This window comes from Primulina eburnea, chromosome 1, assembly GCF_022965805.1.
Source record: "Primulina eburnea isolate SZY01 chromosome 1, ASM2296580v1, whole genome shotgun sequence".
NCBI classification, from domain to species: domain Eukaryota; kingdom Viridiplantae; phylum Streptophyta; class Magnoliopsida; order Lamiales; family Gesneriaceae; genus Primulina; species Primulina eburnea.
Genome location: NC_133101.1, coordinates 52,825,795 through 52,848,528, shown reverse-complemented (window position 1 = coordinate 52,848,528; position 22,734 = coordinate 52,825,795). Strand labels below are relative to the sequence as shown.

The 22,734-nt window shown below is 36.3% G+C and overlaps 1 protein-coding gene across 2 annotated transcripts; it reads right to left on the bottom strand.

The window, feature by feature from the left end:
* Positions 1-21,150: 21,150 nt before the first annotated feature.
* On the bottom strand, positions 21,151-22,066 carry LOC140830966 (photosystem I reaction center subunit IV, chloroplastic). 2 transcript variants are annotated; one of them, XM_073194599.1, is made up of 3 exons: positions 21,721-22,066; positions 21,462-21,566; positions 21,151-21,424 (listed from the first exon to the last, which is right to left on the bottom strand). In XM_073194599.1, exons 1-3 carry the CDS (start codon positions 21,976-21,978, stop codon positions 21,422-21,424), a joined length of 366 nt encoding a protein of 121 aa, XP_073050700.1. In that variant the 5' UTR covers positions 21,979-22,066; the 3' UTR covers positions 21,151-21,421. The 2 variants fall into 2 exon arrangements, with proteins under 2 accessions (XP_073050700.1, XP_073050692.1); XM_073194591.1 differs by having other exon boundaries at positions 21,151-21,371; positions 21,501-21,566; positions 21,721-22,060.
* Between the last annotated feature and the right edge of the window lie 668 nt (positions 22,067-22,734).

The following is a 22,734-nucleotide window of genomic DNA, read 5'->3' as shown; positions in this document are numbered from 1 at the left end:
ACACAACCCGATGACCTTCGTTAGTTTTTCGCAAACGAAACTATGTTTATGATTTATGATTACTTAAAGAGTTTTATGATTTATGATGCTTTTGAGAGGTTTTTGACAGGATGTTAGAGTTAAGTTTATTTTTGAAACAATGTTATTTTAGGTTGGTTGACGTTTACGATTTTATGCTTTGAATTACTTTTTTTTGGATTTTCAAATAATAGTTGGTTGTTTATTTTTAAATGGTGCAAAATATTCATGTTTTAAATTACTACTGTTTTGGCCGAATGAATTAGAAAAAAATTCTATTACTTTAAAATAAAAACAAGTAGTGGACGTTTCAACTATTATCTTGTTTTGATGAAAACGTAAATTGGAGATGCAAAAACCAGATAGTGAAAAGGAATTTAGCAATATCTGTGGGGAATACTATTGTGGCCATGGCTATTTGGGGAATGTAGCTAGCTAGTAATTGTTAATGGAGTCACATTTGCACTGTGCATGTAAATATTCATTAAAATATATATTCTGGAGTTGCATTTGAAAAGATTCTGTCCGTGAGAAAATCCACAATAGATCAACTGCTCTTCATTTATATATGTATCCCTTCAAGATTTCAGATTGATCTGTTATTCTGTATTTTCAAGTTTTTATATTTTTAATATTTTGTTTATAATCCATATAACAATGTAATAAAAAAATATCTTTACTATTTGTTTTAATTCATATAACAATGTAAAAGAAAATATGTGCCTGCATATTTTTTTGGTATTCTAAAAATTAAAATTAGATATTATAAAATAAGGTGACAAACTTATTTTTATTTTTTAATATGTAAATATAATATTAGATCAAAGTTGTTATTCAATATCAAACTGTTGGAAATTTGAATCAAATTTAGAGTTTGAATAAAAATTATGTCTCATGAATGTGAGATTGTCTTTTGACTCTCCACATCCTTGAGTTAGTTGTGGCTCATTATTGTGGAAGTGTCTTTGACTTTCCACATTCTTGAGTTAATTGATTACTTTTGACTCTTCATATTCTTGAGTTAATGTAAAGAATAATGTAGTTAATTAATCTTGCATGACTCTTGGTGTGCATTTTGGGGATTATAAATAGTGTGTCCATTTCCTCATTCAGATACATGAAAATGATTTTTACAAACACTCAAAATATCTTTCAAGCATTCTCTTGCATTGCATATTGTTAGTTTTCCGTTTGGCCTCCGTTAAATTCCTGCAATAAAGTGAAGGTACGTTTTTAGTTCATCGTAGTAGTGCCTCGTGCTAAGGCACTAGTGGTTGTTCCGTTGTACCCTGGGAAACAGACATCCAAGACGATCCTCGAAGCATTTTCAAGAGGAGACGAATCTGTTTTAAGGACATTGTACTTCGAACAAGCCTCGGTTTGGTTTACTTTAAACTTTGCTCTACTGTGTTTTCTTCACCATTTAGTTCATTGGTTTTTATGAAAGTTTATTGTACTTTATCGTTCGATATATTGTGCAACAAACTTAAAACAGATACTCATTACATGCTTACTTTCAGATATGGCTTCTGAAACAAACGTGTTGAGGGAAACTGATTATATTGTCTCTCATGCCACTATGACGCCTCAACTTGCCCCACATGTTGCTGCTGTTGCTATGTCGGCTACTCACAGCAAAAAACCTGAGAAGTTCACTGGTGTAGACTTCAAAAGATGACAGCAAAAGATGTTGTTCTCCTTGAAGATGTTGAACCTGACCAGATTCCTCTCTGAGGATGCTCCTAACTCTAAGAGGGTGAGGGAAATGTTGAATCTGTCAGTGCAGTGGATAAGTGGAATAGTTCTGATTTCTTATACCGAAACTATGTACTGAACGGATTGGCCGATTCTTTGTACAATGTGTTTTGCGAAAATAAAACGACTAAATAGTTATGGGAATCCCTCGACATAAAGTACAAAATTGAGGATGTCGGGGCCACGAAATTTTTTGTAGGCTGCTTTTTGGATTTTTAAATGGCGGATTCAAAGCCGGTTATCAGCCAAGTTGAAGAACTCCAAGTGATTTTACACGAGATTCGCGGAGAGGGATGATTTTGAGCGAATCTTTCTAAGTGACTGCTATTGTTGAGAAGCTACCACCAGCTTGGAAAGATTTCAAAATTATTTGAGCACAAGCACAAGGAGAAGAATGTTGAAGAGCTCATTGTTCAACTTCGCATCTAGGAAGACAACAAAAATTCTGAAAAATGATTGTTTTCTCCAGTTGCTGCCAAAGCAAACATTTTCGATCATGACCAAAGCTCGAAAAAGAGAAACTTCTCTCCCTACAAAAAAAGTTGAACCTGGGACCCAAGGGAGGTGTTTGAAAAAATTTCTTTGGAAAATGCTATAATTGTGATGGCATGGGTCACAAAGCTTCTGAATGTAAGAAGCCAAAGAGAAATCGAGAGGTGAATGTGGTGGAGAACATATCTCAAGAGGTTTCAAACATGAATCTCTGGGTTGTAATATCTGAAATTAATCTGGTGGGTTCCAACGCAAGGGAATGGTAGATCGACATTGGTGTCACTCGCCATGTTTGCTCTGAAAATAAAATGTTTGCAAACCTTGAGAAATACGAGAATGGAGAAAAACTGTTCATAGGAAATTCCGATAATTCTAAGACCAAGGGTCAAGGAAAGGTTGTTCTAAATATGACTTCTGGAAAAGATCTGACTCTTAACAATGTGTCATATGTGTCACACATCTGAAAGAACGTGCTGTCTGGGTTGCTTCTTAACTAGCATGATTTCTGCATTGTCTTTGAGCCAGATAAGATTGTTTTTTTCAAAAAGTGGAATGTTTATAGGCAAAAGCGATGTTAGCGATGGTTTGTTCAAACTCAATATAATGGTTATTAAGCTCGTGATTAATAAAGTTATTACTTTTTCTTACTTGCTCGAATCTTAATGTTTGTGGCATGGTAGACTTGGGCACGTTAATTATGATACAATTCGTAGACAAATTAACACGAAAAGCATTCATGTGTTCCAAATTGATAAAAAAAACACAAATGTGAAACTTGTGTTGAGGCAAAACTAACAAGATCATCTTTTCGAACAATTGAAACAAATAGCGAACCACTTGATCTAATTCATAGTGATGTATTTGATTTAAAAGGTGTGCAAGCACGTGGTGAAAATAAATACTTTATTACTTTTGTTGACAATAGCGCAAAATTTTGTTATATGTATCTTCTTAAAAGTAAGGATGAAGCAATTGAAAAATTTGTCAACTACAAAAGTGAAGTTGTAAATCAACTTAACAATAAAATTAAGGTGCCAAGAAGTGATCATGGAGGTGAATATGAATCATCATTTGCTGTATTTTGTGCTCAACATGCATCGAACACGAAATACTCGCACCTTACTCACCTCAGCAAAATGGCATTGCAGAGAGAAAGAATTACACAATGAAAGAAATGATGAATGAATTGTTATTAAGTTCTGATTTACCTAAGAACATGTGGAGGAAGCTATTCTAACAGCAAATTACGTTAAAAATAAGGTACCACGAAAGAAACATGATAAAAGTCCATACGAATTATGGAAAGGTAGAAGTCTTTCCTACCAATACTTGCGAGTGGGGTGTCTTGCCAAGGTAGTTGTATCCACTCCAAAGAAAGTAAAGATATGAACAAAAATTGTTGATTGCATTTTCATTGGATATACTCAAAATAGTAGCACGTATCATTTTCTTGTACATGATTCTCAAATACCTGATATTCACAAGAATACGATAATGGAATCAAGAAATGCTTCATTCTTTGAACACATGTTTCCTTACAATCTAAGGAAGAACCAATCATCTAAAAGATTATATGAGACAATTGAAAAAGAACAAGAGCTTAACCAAGATCTTGAATGTAGACGTAGCAAAAGAACTAGAACTGAGAAATCCTTTGGTCCGGATTTCATCACTTTCATGATGGAAAGTGAACCTCAAAGCTTCAAAAAACCAATGAGTTCATCTGAGAGATCTCTATGGAAATAGGCTATCATTTTTGAAATGGCATCCATTTTACAAAACCACACGTGGGAATTAGTGAATCTTCCTCCGGGAAGCAAACCACTAGGCTGTAAATGGATTTTCAAATAGAAAATGAAATCAGATGAAACCTTAGATAAGTATAAAGCCAGATTGATAATTAAAGGTTATCATCAACGTGAAGGGGTTGATTACTTTGACACATATGCTTCCGTATCAAGAATAACCTCTATTCGTGTTATACTTGCGATTGCCGCCTTGCGAAATCTTGAAGTACATCAAATGGACGTAAAGAAAGCTTTTTTAAATGGAGATTTAGAAGAGAAAATTTACATGAAACAACCTGAGGTATTTTCTACTATTGAGCAATAAAATAAGGTTTGTAAACTTGTGAAGTCTCTGTATGGCTTAAAACAAGCACCAAAGCAATTGCACGAAAAAATTTGATAAAGCTATGATAAAAAGTGGATTTAAATTCAGTGAATGCGACAAATGTGTATACATAAAGATCACTCAAAATGGATATGTCATTGTATATATTTACGTAGATGACATATTTATCATTGGTAGTAATGATAAGATGATTAAATTCACCAAGAAGTTATTAAACTCAAGATTTGACATGAAAGATTTGGGCTTAGCCGATGTGATTCTTGGAATTAAAATTCACAGAATATCTGAAGGCCTAGTTCTAAGTCAATCACATTATGTGGACAAAATACTTGAGAAATTCAATAAAGATGACTCTGCATTGGCTAGAACCCCGATATATACCAGTCAGCATTTATCAAAGAATCAAGGTGAGAGTATATCTTAATTAGAATACTCTTGAGTCATTGGAAGTCTGATGTACTTAAAGAGTTGTACAAAACAAGACTTAGCTTATGCAGTAATCAAATTGAGTACATTCACGAGTAACCCAAGAGTTGAACACTGGAAAGCAATTATCAGTTTGCTAAGGTACTTAAGGTACACTCGTGACCTTAGATTGCACTATACAAGATATCCTGCTGTTATTGAATGATACAGTGATGCTAACTGGATATCTGATATGAAAAACTTAAAATATACAAGTGGATTTATATTCACCTTAGGAGGTGCAACAATTGCATGAAAATCTTCTAAACAGACTGTAATAGTCAGATCCACAATTGAATCTGAGTTTGTAGCTCTCGACAAATGTGCTGAGGAGGCTGAATGGCTCATTCAATTCTTAGAAAATGTTCCAGGATGGGAAAAACATGTGCCGCCTATATGCATACATTGTGATATCCAATCTGCGATTTGAAGAGCACAAAATAATATGTATAATGGTAAGTCTATGCATATACGTCGAAGACACAATATCATTAGACAACTACTCTAAACTGTAGTTATCTCTGTTGACTATGTAAAGTCAAAGAACAATATAGCGGAGCCGCTAACCAGGGGATTAAACAAATATTAAGATGCGAAATCGTCATGGGGAATGGGGCTCAAGCCTATTGTAACGTACCGTACTTTTCACTACTTAAAATTTGCGGAAAAATTAAAAATTTTCTTAAATATAAAATAAACTTTCAAATTGTGATCATAAATAAACTCTCCAATGAAAAGTATTTGCAATAAGGTAGATCACATATAAATTTTTCTAGAAAAAATACTTGCTTAAACATCATAAACCAAAACGTAAAATCAGAGTAGTTGAAGCATTGCATAAAAACTTAAAAACATGGGCGGTCCTTGGGTTTAGCCTCCCGCTCAGTCCAAGCCAGCCCACTGGTCTTCACCTCTCGTCTCCTCAAATTCATCTTCACCTGCATCGATCAAGTCTAGTGACTCTAAATACTCAACACGTATAAACTGAGAATAACGAATAATACGTAATAAAATCTTATGCAGCTTTAAAATAGAACGTACATACTGGAACTTGAACTTGCACTTAAACTTGAACATACATACATAACATAGACGTGCCATCAATATAAAACTTTTCTTAAACATGATTAGCATACTTGTACATACATAAACTTCATCATTTTGCATAGAGGCATGTTTCAAAGCAAGTGACCCATACATAAATACGTCTTATCAGACTAAACCACAGTACTGGGCTGACAGAGAAGATCCACTGCCACATACATGAGATCCCCGTTCATAATTTAATGGGTGGATTGGTCCCTAGGTCATATTTTACCGCTTTTCAATCCTGATCTAAACATGTTCATAATTTAACAAGGTGGATTGGTCCCTGGTCATACTTTACCGCTTTCTAATCCCATACATAATTTGGTCACAAGACATTTAGCATACCTCAAAACATGAAAATATTTTCTTTTGCATGTCGAACATACTTACTTGGCATTGAGGGATTCATTGGATCTCGCTTGGGGCCACTGATGCACATACTATTATAAGTTCAAACACTTATCTAACTTATACGTAGGTAACTCGTGCTCGCCACCGAAGTAAATAAATAGCTTATGACATTCTAGATCACTCGGGACTTGACCTCGTTTAATAATCGTACTAAGTCATGATATAGAACCCCAAAACAAATCATATATTTTTACATAAATAAATTTTAACCATCGTACTAAATCATGATATAGAACCCCGAAGCAAATCCTAAAAAAAATTAAAAGGGGTACACGAACCCCGTGTAGGGGTCTGGGTAGGCACTGGAATTTCGAATTTTCAAAGGAAAAAGGACACAGACTCCATGTCAGGATCCGGGAAGGGGTCCGGGTAGCCTATGTATTTGGAAATTCACGAAAATTCACTAACTTATTGATCTATCCTTCCAATCCAAGCCTAAGGACCATGAACCAACACCTCAAGACTCATCTTAGGATGTTATTACATTGATTCAAACCCGTACAAACACCCCGAACGTGCCCAAGCATCGACAATCAACTTAATACAACAATAACCCGTAATTCGACATCGTTTCGCTTCCTACGACTTCTATTACATCCCAAGCCAATCCCGACGCAAAAAAAACTTCCAAATAACACCTACATATATCCCATAACATATCTAAATCCAGTAGCACAAGCTCGACGATGCCCAACGAAGCCTGCAACAAATAACTTCAAGAACATGTCAAGAACACATTTTCATAAAAGTCGCAGTTTGAGCAGTCCCACGAAAAGAATCATAACTCACTCATTTCTAATCCAAATATTTCGAATTTTATATCAAATCGAAGGTATCAAAAAGTTATACGTTTCATATGTTGAAAGTTTTTCCAGAAAATCGACAAAAAAATCGCAGTAATTAAGAACACAGCAAATTTAAGTTTCAGATCCAAAAACCGTTTCAAAAGTGATCCAACCATATTTGCTCAAACTCTTACATAACATACACATGATTTTCATACAATAAACATCAAAATATTTACTATGACAAGATCGATGCAGAAACGAAAGAATATACATGCCTTTAAATCTTTAACACTACCGAAACGATGACACCGAAGTGGGGAGGATGCGAGAGACGATTCGGAACGAACGTGGCTCTAAATTCCTTGAATAAAACCAACGCAAATGTGCTGGAAAAGAATGGGAGGGTCGGCTGCTCTCTTGGGGAAGAACCCTAGGTTTTTCTCTCCTCTCAAAATAATAGAAATTTGAAATGTGATTGTGTGTGTGTTTTTACGTGAGTGCGTGTGTGTGTGTGTAATTAGGTGTGTGCCTGATTTTAGTAATATAATTAGGGAAGGAAATTGCTTAATTAGTAATTAAAAGTTAATTAAATACTAACCTTCTTCTACCACAAATAAAATCTCTTAAAAAAATGAAATGCACAAAAGCTCCACTTTAAAAGTTTTAAAATTCTAAAATTACTTAAATAAATTATTTAGGCTTAACAAATGCTAAAAACTTATAAATTATTTAAAATGCCCCAACCTTAACTTAAAATAAAGTATCACGTTTAAAATTGCCAAAATCGTCACCGGTCTCTCTTTTCCTCGATCTCGCACCGAATAATCGCCTGAAACATGAAACTCGAGGAAACATTTTAACGTACATCACATAAACATTAAAATAATGCAATTTAAATAAATCATGCATCTCTAAAATTATTTTAAAATTAAATAAATGATTTAACTATTAAATAATTGCATGGGATTTACGTGTACTGATTTTTGGGCTCTACAGTTCCTCCCCCACTTATATAAATTTCGTTCTCGAAATTAAATCTTACCAAACAACTCCGAGTAGCAATTCCTCATGTCTGCTTCGGTTTCCCAAGGACCTCCTCCACTGATTGGTTTAGCCACCGGACTTTGACCAACTTGGTCACTTTGTTCCGAAGTCTCCGCTCCTGTCTGTCTAGGATTTGGTGGGTCTTTCCTCATATGACAGATCTGGAGCCATCTGCAACGGCTCGTAGCTCAGAACAGGTGAAGGATTAGCTAAGTGCTTCCTCAACATCGAGACATGGAACACATTGTATACCCCGACCAGATTCGGCGGAAGGGCAACACGATAAGCTAGTGTCCCAACTCTGTCAAGAATCTCAAACGACCAAATAAACCTCGGACTCAGATTGTCACTTTTCCCAAATCTCATAACACCTTTCATAGGTGCTATCTTTACAAAAACGTGGTCTCCTACGGCAAACTCTAGATCTCTCCTTCTCTTATCAGCATAGCTCTTTTGACGACTCTGTGCGGTTTTCATCCTGTCTCGGATCTTGACCACCACATCTGCAGTCTGCTGAACAATCTCTGGACCAAGTTCTGCTCTTTCACCAACTTCATCCCAATGAATCGGCGATCTGCTCTTACTTCTATACAATGCCTCGTAGGGAGCCATACCTATGGATGATTGAAAACTGTTATTGTAGGTAAACTCCACTAGAGGTAGCTTAGATTCCCAAGTCCCATGGAAGTCGATCATATAGGCTCGCAATAAATCCTCCAGAATCTGAATCACTCGCTCAGACTGGCCATCTATCTGAGAGTAAAAAGCCGTACTGAATAGCAACTTCGTCTCCATGGTTGCATGCAAACTTTTCCAAAAGGACAATGTAAACCTCGGGTCCCTGTCGGACACAATAGTAACTGGAATTCCGTGCAAACGAACTATCTCCCGGATATAGAGCTCGGCATACTGCGTCATGGAGAAAGTCTTCTTCACTGGCAAGAAGTGCGCGGACTTAGTGAGTCGATCCACTATAACACAAATAGCATTAAATCCTCTGACTGACCTCGGCAAACCAACTACAAAGTCCATTGTAATAATCTCACATTTCCACTCGGGGATAGGGAGTGGCTTAAGCATCCCTGCTGGCCTCTGATGCTCTGCCTTCACCTGCTGACAAGTGAGACATTCAGACACAAACCGGCTAATGTCCCGCTTCATACCTGGCCACCAATACAACTGCAAGTCTTTGTACATCTTGGTGCCTCCTGGGTGAATAGAATAAGGAGATGCATGTGCCTCTGTCAGAATATCCCATCTGATCGAATCAACACTAGGCACCCACATTCTACCTCTGTATCTCAAAATACCTTCAGACACTGTGTAAAGTACACTGCCATTGGCCTCATCCTTCAGTCTCCATTTCTGCAACTACTCATCTGAAGACCGACCTTTACGGATTCGGTCAAGCAACGAAGACTGAACTGTCAGATTAGACAGTTTAGGAGCTCTGCCTTTAGGATAAACCTCTAACCCAAACCTCTGAATCTCTGACTGAAAAGGTCTCTGTACTGACAGTTGTGCTACTACTGCAACTTTACGGTTCAAGGCATCTGCCATAACATTAGCTTTCCCAGGATAATAGCTAATTTTGCAATCATAGTCTTTTACCAACTCCAACCACTGCATTTGTCTCATATTCAATTCTTTATGCGTGAAGAAATACTTGAAACTCTTGTGGTCAGTAAATATCTAGCATTTCTCGCCGTACAAGTAATGTCTCCATATCTTCAAAGCAAAGACAACGGCAGCTAACTCAAGATCATGAGTCGGGTAGTTCTTCTCATGCACTTTCAACTGCCTGGAGGCATAAGCTATAACCCGACCATGCTGCATAAACATTGCGCCTAACCCGAGCTTAGATGCATCAGTGTATAGCACAAAATCTCCTTGCCTTGTTGGCATGGCTAACACTGGCACTGAAATAAAAGCTTGCTTCAAAATGTCGAAGCTTTTCTGACATTCATCACTCCAAATTAATTTGGCATTCTTCTTAGTCTGTGAAGTGAGTGGCACTGATATCGACAAAAATCCCTGAATAAACTTTCGGTAGTAACCTGCTAAGCCTAGGACACTGCGGATCTCTAATGCATTCTTCGGTTCAACTCATTCCTTTACTGCTGCTATCTTAGCTGGATCCACCTCAATGCTACTGCTAGAAATTACATGACCCAAAAACGCTACCTTCTCCAACCAAAATTCACACTTACTGAATTTTGCAAACAACTTGCGACTCTGGAAGACCTGCAAAACTGTACCCAGGTGCTGACGTTGCTCCTCATGGCTTTTCGAGTATATGAGAATGTCTTCAATGAACACTATGACGAACTTATCTAGGTAAGGTTAAAATACTCGGTTCATGAGGTCCATAAAATCACTGGAGCATTTGTCAGTCCGAATGGCATCACTAAGAACTCGTAATGCCCTTATCTAGTTTTGAAGGCTGTCTTAGTTTTACTTTACTACGACCTCGAATTCTGACTTTTCTTACAATTCTCAATATTAGAAATGGAGGTTCAAACTTATCGTATCTTACTTTCCTTATACTATACCTGTAATGATCATCGATCCATTACATTAACATTTACGCAGTTCAACCTAAGAAATCTTAGCACCAAAAGTTATTGATCAATTTCTGTCATCGGTACTACATTCCAAAGTTAAACCTTATCTTAACCCCGTAATAATATTGACCTATGATCCTTGAATCGGATATTTACCTTACGACACCAAACCTACGTATCTTTGCTATTTACAAGTACATCCCAAATAAAGGTTGCTGCTAATCTTAAATTTCGAGTAACACTAATCCATTAAACCCCAAAATATACAATATCGATATTCTGCTTAGATAATAAAACCTTCTAAGAATCAAACACATGCTTAAATTATTTCCTTCCCAATTACATTATAGTTAAGGCCTAAGACACATAAACCTTCCTCATTCGAACGAATGTCACACTAAAGACGTATCCTCAATACTCAATTCATTCAAACATATAAAGCTTAATAAGTTTCCCCCAGTTAATGATGGACTAATTCTAATAAATCAAATTCACTTATAACTCACAGAATTCTAGAATTCTCATATAAAGATTTTAGATTTCCTACTCGATAAAAATAATCTTAATATTCGACCATTGGTAACCTATGTTGAATACAACTAATTCCTTTTTGTTTTTATTTCACCCAATAACCTCGTATGATCACCTATTTCATAAACTTGAAATTAAAACTTACACAACCCCAAATAGTCTTAGATAACCTAATTCCAGTACTCATATCAACTTAATCCTACAGTTTCTTAATGACTTACAAAGATTCCTCAATACAAGGTGCCTGATAGGGCCTCTTGCCAAGCCTATCGACCTCAATGTCCCTTTGATTCTGCCCTGCCGCCAAAGCTCTCGACATGGCAATTGTATAAGTCGTAGGACCAGCAACTCAAACATCATGGCACAAGATCGGCTGCAACCCATCCATAAAACGCCTCATCTTATCTCGGGCATCATTTTCCATCAGGGTTACAAAGTGACACCCCTTCTCGAACTTCCTGACGAAGTCTGCTACGCTGCTGTATCCCTGTCACAACGTCATGAACTCCCTAGTCAAACTGGAGCGTACTTCCTCAGTGAAGTAATTGGATTAGAAGACTTCCGTGAAGTCATCCTAAGAAAGGGTCTGCAAATTAACCAACACAAGCACTCTCTCCCACTATAGCCCGACGTCCCTTGTCAACAAAAAGGTGGCACATCTAACTCTGTCTGCATCCTGCAGCTCCATGAAAGCAAAAATCACCTCGATGGACTCAATCCATCCTTCAGCTATCGTCGGGTCATTAGTCCCCGAGAACTCCTTAGGATCCATCCTCCTAAACCTTTCTTAACTGCATCCGGTCTGGGTCTCGCCCTTTATCCACTGCAGCCTGGTTCCCCACAAACTACGCGAAGAACTGCGTCATCCCTACAAGCATCTGAGCTCGCATATCTGGGGGTGGACGAGGAGGAGTGACCCTCTCCCCATTCTAAGCTTCCCTATCCTCATCGCCTGCCCCTCTCACCATACTACGTCTAGGAGGCATATCCCAACATTTACCCAACACGTAAACCCAACATGCATGAACATAATACTAATATCAGAAGATGCACGTAATTTGTCTCAAACATGCACATGTTGAAATCATGACTGAGATTTAAAACTTTAAAACTTACAGACTTGAGGTGTGACTTCGTGAGCTTCTTGCAACTGACAATAGGCATAACCCTTTACAAGAACACTGCTCTGATACCAACTGTAATGTACCGTACTTTTTACTACTTGAAATTTGCGGAAAAATTAAAAAATTTCTTAAATATAAAATAAACTTTCAAATTGTGATCATAAATAAACTGTCCAACCAAAAGCATTGGCAATAAAGTTGATCACATATAAAGTTTTCTAGAGAAAAATACTTGCTTAAACATCATAAACCAAAACGTAAAATCAAAGTAGTTGAAGCATTGCATAAAAACTTAAAAACATGGGCGGTCCTCGGGTTTAGCCTCTCGCTCAGTCCAAGCCAGCTCACTGGTCCTCACCTCTCGTCCTCAAATTCATCCTCATCTGCATCGATCAAGTCTAGTGAGTCTAAACACTCAACACGTATAAACTGAGAATATCGAGTAATACATAATAAAATCACATGCAGCTTTAAAATAGAACGTACATAATGGAACTTGAACTTTCACTTAAACTTGAACATACATACATAACATAGACGTGCCATCAACATAAAACTTTTCTTAAACATGCTTAGCATACTTGTACATACATAAACTTCATCATTTTGCGTAAAGGCATGTTTCAAAGCAAGTGACCCATACATAAATAAGCATGATCAGACTAAACCACAGTACTGGGCTAACAGGAAAGATCTCATTCATAAATTAACGGGTGGATTGGTCTCAGGTCATATTTTACCGCTTCCAATCCTGATCTAAACATGTTCATAATTTAACGAGGTGGATTGGTCCATGGTCATACTTTACCGCTTTCCAATCTCATACATAATTTAGTCAAAAGACATTTAGCATACATCAAAACATGAAAATATTTTCTTTTGCATTTCGAACATACTTACTTGGCGTTGAGGGATTCGTTGGATCTCGCTTGAGGCCACTGATGCACATACTATTATAAGTTCAAACACTTATCTAACTTATACGTAGGTAACTCGTGCTCGCCACCGAAGTAAATAAATAGCTTATGACATTCTAGATCACTCAGGGACTTGACCTCGTTTAATAATCGTACTAAGCCATCATATAGAACCCCAAAACAAATCCGATATTTTACATAAATATTTAACCATCGTACTAAACCATGATATAGAACCCCAAAGCAAATCCTAAAAAAAAAAATTAAAAGGGGTACACGGACCCCATGTAGGGGTCCGAGTACGCACTGTAATTTCTAATTTTCAAAGGAAAAAGGACACGGCCTCCGTTTCGGGGTGCGGGAAGGGGTCCGAGTAGCCTCTGTATTTGGAAATTCACAAAAATTCACTAACTTATTGATTCATCCTTCCAATCCAAGCCTAGGGTCCATGAACCAACACCTCAAGATTCATCTTAGGATGCTATTACATTGATTCAAACCCGTACAAACACCCCGAATGTCCTCAAGCATCGACAAGCAACTTCATACAACAATAACCCGTGATTCGATATCGTTTCGCTTCCTACGACTTCTATTACATCCCAAGCCAATCCCGACCCAAACGAACCACCAAATAACACCTAAATATATCCCATAACATATCTAAATGCAGTAACACAAGCCCGGCGATGCCCAACGAAGCTTGCAACAAATAACTTCAAGATCATGTCAAGAACACATTTTCATAAAAGTCCAGTTTGAGCAGTCCCACAAAAAAAATCATAACTCACTAATTTCTTATCCAAATATTTCGAATTTTATATCAAATCGAAGGTATCGAAAAGTTATACGTTTCATATGTTGAAAGTTTTTCTAGAAAACCGACAAAAGAAAAGCGCAGTAATTAAAAACATAGCAAATTCGAGTTTTCAGATCCAAAAACCGTTTCAAAAGTGATCCAACCATATTTTCTCGAACTCTTACATAACATACTCATGATTTTCATACAATAAACATCAAAATATTTACTATGACAAGATCGATGCAGAAACAAAAGAATATACATGCCTTTAAATATCTAACGTTACCGAAACGACGACATCGAAGCGGGAAAGATGCGAGATACGATCCGGAACGAACGTGGCACAAAATTCCTTGAAGAAAACCAACGAAAATGTGCTGGAAAAGAAGGGGAGGGGCGGCTGCTCTCTTGGGGAAGAACCCTAGGTTTTTCTCTCATCTCAAAATAATAGAAATCCGAAACGTGATTGTGTGTGTGTGTTTTTACGTGAGTGTGTGTGTGTGTAATTAGGTGTGTGCGTGATTTTAGTAATATAAGTAGGGTAGGAAATTGCTTAATTAGTAATTAAAAGTTAATTAAAATACTAACCTTCTTCTACCACAAATAAAATCTCTTAAAAAAATGAAATGCACAAAAGCTCGACTTTAAAAGTTTTAAAATTCTAAAATTATTAAAATAAATTATTTAGGCTTTACAAATGCTAAAAACTTATAAATTATTTACAATGCCCCAATCTTAACTTAAAATAAAATATCATGTTTAAAATTGCCAAAATCGTCACTGGTCTCTTTTCCTCGATCTCGCACCGAATAATCGTCTGAAACATGAAACTCGAGGAAACATTTTAACGTGCATCACATAAACATTAAAATAATGTAATTTAAATAAATCATGCATCACTAAAATCATTTTAAAATTAAATAAATGATTAACTATTAAATAATTGCATGAGATTTACGTGTACTGATTTTTGGGCTCTACACTTATAGAATAAATTGATGCGAAGGAAAACTCAACATATGCTGACTGGAGATCCGAAGAACTAGGTTCAATGGGACAATCTAATTGCACTGATTTGATTGACCACTGTGAGGGTTATCCCTAGTCCATTCCTATTATGAAAAATGAATGTCGAGAATAAGCTTACGACTTTTAATGATTCTGATGAGGAGAATATAGAATCACCAATGTGAGTGAGAAGTGGGGCCGCTTCGAAGGAATAGTTAGCCTCAATTCTAGACCCTCTCGCAAAACCAAGTGTGTGTTCATGGCCAAAACGAACACGATCATGAGAACTGAATAGTATCAGGAAGAGTCTTCTGTGAAATATATCTTAATTTACATAAACGAAGGAACGGTTCAAGGACATCATGTCTATTGGTCAGCTAGTAAAGCAAAAATATTTTATAAGGGAATGTTCAAATGGTAACACCTACCTATCTTATACAGGATTCAACCGTAGAACTTTGTCACCAAGATTTGTATAAATTTTCATTCATGTGGAAAATTGTTGGAAAATTGAATCAAATTTAGAGTTTGAATACAAATTATGTCTCGTGAATGTGCGAGTGTCTTTTAGCTCTCTACTAGGGGTGTTCATTATTCGGATATAACCGAAAAAACCGACCGAATTTTGTAATTCAGTTTTTTTGAATCGGTTTTCGGTTTTTCGGTTCGGTTTTGGATTTAGTTTTTGAAATATTCGGTTTTCCGGTTCGGTTTCGGTTTTTATGTATTGAAATCCGAAATAACCGAACCGGCCGCATTTTATGTTATATTATTATTTAGTCCCTAGTGTTTCCAGCTTTTATAGATTTTAGTCCAAAACTTTTAGTATTTATAATATAATTTATTTCCATATCTAACATTTAAAAAACTCAGCCGGACCTAGCAGTAGCTATTCTTATGCACAGAAAATCAGCGCTTTCTTCCTCTTCTCTTGAATTTTGATTGTGTTGTTCGTTGTTCATTGATTTTCAATTTTCAGGTACTTTTTTATGATTTCTCGAATTTTTATGTTTCTTTTTTTTGGGATGGTGAAGGGATGATCTTCCTTGTGCATGTTGGTTGTACGTTCTGGGTTTGAGCCCTTCTGTGTATGTTCAAGAACAGTGTAAATGTGTTGTTATTCATGTGTCTCTGTATTTTTGCCTTTAGAACAAACATGAATATTGATATTCCCCCGACAGATATATATATATATATATATATATATATATATATATATATATATATATATATATATATATATATATATATATATATATATATGTGGGGTCAAGTAGTTGAATGACAAGTAATAATAACAAGATGTAGACTAAAATCCACTGTTTTTAATTATATTCTTGCCAGAATGGCTAAATCATTAAGATCATATAATTTGATTTATGGTTTTCGTGTGGGTATGTATTACATTGAGTCGGTGGGATCGTCGGAGTCTCATATTATGGGATCGTCGGAGTCTCATATAATTTGATTTATGGTTTTCGTGTGGGTATGCCAGTATGTCTTACATTGATTTACCTTTGTTGGATTTTTTCATTTGTTCTTATCTTAATCTTCATATTATGTTTATTGTATTATTAGATGGCTGAAGTTGATAGTACACTCGGTGAAAGTGGAAATTCAAATAACGAACCACCTATTGTATCTTCTACAAAAACCACTGAAGATTCAAAGAAAAGAAAAACCGTAAAGCCTAGATCAATTGTGTGGGAACATTTTGAAAGGTATTGTAACGCCCTAGATTCGACGACTGTCCTCACTATATCAAGACGAGTCTTTCCAGCGTGCTTATGTCCTCACTCACACGCACCCTAGGAAACTTCCCAGGAGGTCACCCATCCCAAAATTGCCCCAAGTCAAGAACGCTTAACTTTGGAGTTTTTATGTGATGAGCTACCGAAAAGAAGATTCACCTTCGTGATATGAGTAATACATATCAAATCTTTTAAGCTCTCTTCAATTCTACAGTCCATTACATTGAACAGTCTCAGAATCCCTCTCATTACGGTGTGGGATCGGTTCATTCATGTTTCCTCCACCTAGAAGCCTGCCAGGAGCCGCTCATTGTCCGTCCAAGCTCATGGCACCGGCGATCACCCCCCGCCCTCTTCGGCCCCGGGCCTCACATGCCCACCAGCTTCCGCTTGGTTCGTCCCCGAACCACACCGTACTAAGAGAGGTCGGCTCTGATACCAACTCTAACGTCCCAGATTCGACGACTGTCCTCACTGTATCAAGAAGAGTCTTTCCAGCGTGCTTATGTCCTCACTCACACGCACCCTAGGAAACTTCCCAGGAGGTCACCCATCCCAAAATTGCCCCAAGTCAAGCACGCTTAACTTTGGAGTTTTTATGTGACGAGCTACCGAAAAGAAGATGCAGCTTCGTGATATGAGTAGTACATATCAAATCTTTTAAGCCATCTTCAACTGTACAGTCCATTAAATTGAACAGTCTCGAAATCCCTCTCGATCCGGTGTGGGATCAGTTCATTCATGTTCCCTCCACCTAGAAGCCTGCCAGGAGCCGCTCATTGTCCGTCCAAGCTCATGGCACCGGCGATCACCCCCCGCCCTCTTCGGCCCCGGGCCTCACAGGCATGTTGATTGTGATGGGTATAAAAGAGCAAGGTGTCTTTATTGTAGTTCAAACTATGCTGCTGATTCAAATGCCAATGGAACATCTTCTTTAAATAATCATCTGAGAAAGTGTACACAAAATCCTCATAATGCTGGGACTGAACAAGCCGAATTAAGATTTCAAGAAAATTCAAAAGATAGTGGAAATTCAGATAATACTTGGAGATTTGATCAAGAAACATGTAGAAAATCATTAGCTCAGATGATAATTATGGACGAACAACCTTTTAGTCTTGTTGAAACAGAAGGGTTCAAGCATTTTATTAATTTAATACAACCTCTATTTCGAATTCCTTCCCGTGCTACAATAACGAGAGATTGCTTTGAACTTTTCTTGGAAAAAAAGAAAAAACTTAAGTTGTTTTTTAAAGACACGCATCAAAGAGTTTGTCTCACAACAGATACATGGACTTCAATACAGCGAATCAATTATATGTGTCTCATAGCTCATTTTATCGATAAAGATTGGAAACTGCACAAGAAGATCTTGAATTTTTGTCCAATTAGTAGTCATAAAGGTGATGATATGGCAATTGCAATCACTAAGTGTTTGATTGATTGGGGTTTGGACATAGTGTTCACTGTTACAGTTGATAATGCTAGTTCAAATGATACGGCAGTGAAAGAACATTCAAAACAATTTAGCAAATGGTGAACTAATTTCATGGATGGTATTCACCTTCATGTTAGATGTGTTGCTCACATAATCAATCTTATTGTTCAAGATGGATTGAAAGAAGTTGGTGATTCTGTGAAACGTGTGAAACAAGCTTTGAGATACATTAGGCAATCTCCTGAAAGGATGAAACGATTCAAAGATTGTTGTGAAATTTAAAAAATAGAGAGTAAAAAATCATTGTGTTTGGATGTCCCTACTAGGTGGAATTCGACCTATTTGATGTTGAATACATCACAAAAATTGAGAATGTCTTTGTGAGATATGGTTTTCTTGATCCTGGATTATTGGATAATCTTCTTAATCACACTTGTGAAGATGGAAATATTGTGGGTGCTTTTGTTAATGATGACCGGAAGAAAATATGACACATGGTAAAGTTTCTTGAAACTTTTTACGAACTTACCTTAAGAGTATCGGGGTCATCATATGTTACTTCAGATGTTCACTTTCATGAAATTGGTGAAGTTGCTTGCGTTTCGAAAATGTTAGTGGATAGTGATGATATTGATTTGAGTTGTACGGCGGAGAAGATGAAAGCTAAATTTGAAAAATATTGGGGCGCTCCAGAAAAGATGAATAAGATGATTTTTGTTGCTTGTGTGTTAGATCCTCGTTTCAAATTTGAGTATGTTGCTTTTGTTCTTTTGAGTATGTATGGAGAAGAGAAAGGAGGAAAAATGAGAGATTATCTAAAGCTCTATGTGATATCTTTATATGATGAGTATCGAATGATAACTTCAAAAGAATCTCAATTTGAATCATTGGCTTCAGCTAGTAAAACAATTGACAATGACATGTCAAGTTCTGGAAGCGCACATAAAAAAAACCTTAATTCAACAAGAATACTTGAGGCACAGATCCATGTGTGGAATTATGGGTGCTAAGTCAGAGTTGGACAAATATCTTGGTGAAGAAGTAGAGCCTGGAAATGAAAATTTTGATATCTTGCTTTGGTGGACAGTTAACAAGCCTAGATTTCCTTTTCTTGCTGAAATGGCTCGTGATGTGTTAGCAATTCATATTTCTACTGTGGCGTCAGAAAGTGCATTTAGTACTGGAGGTCGTGTGCTTGATCCATTTAGGAGTTCGTTAACTCCTAAATTAGTGCAAGCTCTTGTTTGTGCACAAGACTGGATTTGTAATGAATCTTCACATATTACAGTAGAAGAAGACTTGGATAAGCTCGACAAATTTGAAGATGGTAAAAGTTACAAATTTTTTTATATTAATGTGACAAATATTGTATTTTTTAGATGATAAAAATTTTCCAGATTTGGCCAGCCTGGGAAGAGGTGTTCCTTGTATAACTGACATATAATTGCATTTATCAATCAGGTATGATAAATTAATTTATATTAAATTTTTGTATTAAGATTAGGAATTTACGATTTATATACTTTCATATTTGGTTGTTGATTACTTGATTTAATAATTAGTGGGATGATTAACATTTGGGCTTTTTTTTTTTGGAAGATGTTGCATTGATTTAATATTCAGCAGGCAATATGGCATCAACTACTTGGATCACCTCCCTTTCTTCCTTCAGAATTGCACACCATCATCAAGCATTATCTTCAGTAGCTTTTTATGTTTTTGAATATGATTTGAATTTTGAATATATGTGTTTATGAATTGCGACACCATCATCAAGCATTGCTATGATTTGAATTTTGAATATATGTGTTTATGAATTTAAATTAAATGTTTGAAAAGATTTATGTTTTTTTCACTTTATGATATATTATTAATTAAACGAACAAACCGAACCGTATAAATCGGTCCATTATATTACCAAACCGAAACCGAACCGAATTACAATTGTCCGGTTTCGGATTACACAATTCAAAAACAGAAAACCGGAAAATCGAACCGAAATTATATAAATTAAAACCGAACCGACCGATGAACATCCATACTCTCTACATTCTTGAGTTAGTTGTGACTCATTATTATAGAAGTATCTTTTGACTTTCCACACTTTTGAGTTAATTGAAGACTTTTGGCTCTTCATATTCTTGAGTTAATAGGAAGATCAATTGAGTTAAATAATCTTGCACGACTCTTGGTGTGTATTTTAGGACTTATAAATAATGTTTTCATTTCCTCATTTCAAATACATGAAAATGATTTTTACAAACACTCAAGATATTTTTCAAGCATTCTCTTGTATTTCATATTATTAGCTTTCCATTTGGCATCCGTTAAATTTCGGTGATAAAGTGAAGCTACGTTTTCAGTTCGTCGTAGTAGTGTCTTGTGCTAAGTCACTGATGGTTGTTCCGTTATATCCTGAGAAACAGACGTCCAAGATGAACTTCGAAACACATACAGGAGGGGACAAATCTGTTTTAAGAACACTATACTTTGCACATGTCTCGGTTTGGTTTACATTAAGATTTGCTCTACGGTATTTTTTTCATCATTTAGTTCACTGGTTTTTACTAAAAATTTACTTTACTTTATCATTCGATATATTGTGCAACGCAAACAATCTATGAACTCGATAAATCCTAAACTTTAATTACATATTGAAATTCAATCAAATATTTAAAGATCGCTCTGCCACGTAAGAAATATACATCATATCAAAGCATGGCATAGTATTTTTATGACTTTTGATCAAATGTAAGTGACTGATTTATTATCCGGCTCTTCCATGTAATTTTAACTCTAAAAGAACATGGACAAATTAAGTAACAGGCGAAAATATGCAAGAAAATTTTATGCCAAAAATAAAAGTTCGGTACACAAATTAGATTATAAGGCAAATATAATGTACGAGACTACATATTCCATAATACAAAGTGAGCTTATGCAACCACTTCAACTTCGTCCAATGCATAGTTGTTTGTCGATACATTGGCATAATTCACTTTGTTAAACCTCACCACCACTGGGTAACGAGTCTTTGGATCCTGCAAATTTATATTAAACATGCATATATATACATACACCAACATTCAAATCAAACATGCATATATATACATACACCAACATTCAAATCATATATATGTGTGTGTGTGTGTGTGTTGATGAAGTCTCACCTGGTCAACCGCGACAACTGAGCCAACACCCTTGAACCAGTACGATTCCTTCCTCAGAATTTTAACCTGCCAAGCTCATCCATGAATCTAAATTCATATCATATTTATCTCTTGAATCTATCAAACTTTCATTTCTTCGACATGATGTATGGATTTGAATTTAGAGTCTAGTCTATTCCAAAATGATCAAATCAAATCTTTTAGTATCTAGCTAAATTACCTTGGAGCCTCTAGGAGGGCCAACTGGTGCTGCCTTGGCTTCTGCTTTAGGCTCTTCTTTCGGAGCTACTGGTTCTGGATCAGGCTGTGCGTCCGCCGGTTCCAAGCCACCCTCGGCGGCGCGGGCCACTAACCTTGACTGGTTGAAGTTGTTCTTGGCGGAGAAGGAAACCATGACGGGTCTAGGGGTGGTTGTGTTGGAGGTGACATTCGGTGCCACCACGAATCCACAAGCTGCCGCCATGCCACAGGTCGCCATTTGCGAGGTTTCTTGATGCTAAGTTTGTGAAGATTTGAACGATATTGTTTTTGTAGGAATGGAATAAAAATTTTAAGAGAGGGAGAGGGGGTTTGGGTTACTGGGATATCTTTGTTCCAGGGCTGTGATTAATTCTTGGAAAGCGTTGGTGTTGATTTGGCCAATGAGAGAATGGAACGTGGTCACCATATCCCATTCTTTTGGATAATGTCATCTTACCCCCCATTTTTTGTGTTTTTTATTCTCTCTTATCCATTTCAAAATTTCTTGGATATTTTGAAAATACAATGCTCTAACGTCTGATCATTGACTTTATGTTTTGAGTTTTATTATTAGAATAAAGTCTGTATTTAAACTTAAGGGGCATGAAAATATAATTTACAAGCTTTCCATATACTACACGTTATTTTTTTATTTCTATTTGATCGTGCTTAGCTTGGGTGGAATAATTTGAATTTGTGGGAGACTTTCAAATCCGAGACAAAACTGGATAATGTATTTGAAACTGAAGCAAAAAATGTATATGTACAACACAAGAAATTTCAAATCATTATGAATTTGAAACGTTGGTGAAATCAAATACATTCAAATCGTTTTAGTCAAATGCAACATTTGAGAAAGCATAACAGAATAAAAACTTAAATACAAAATTATATAAGAAAAACATACACCAGTATAATTATATTTTATTAAAAAAATTAAATATATGTAGGTCGAGCATGCCAAGTGACTTGGTCACGGGCAGGGTCGGGCTCG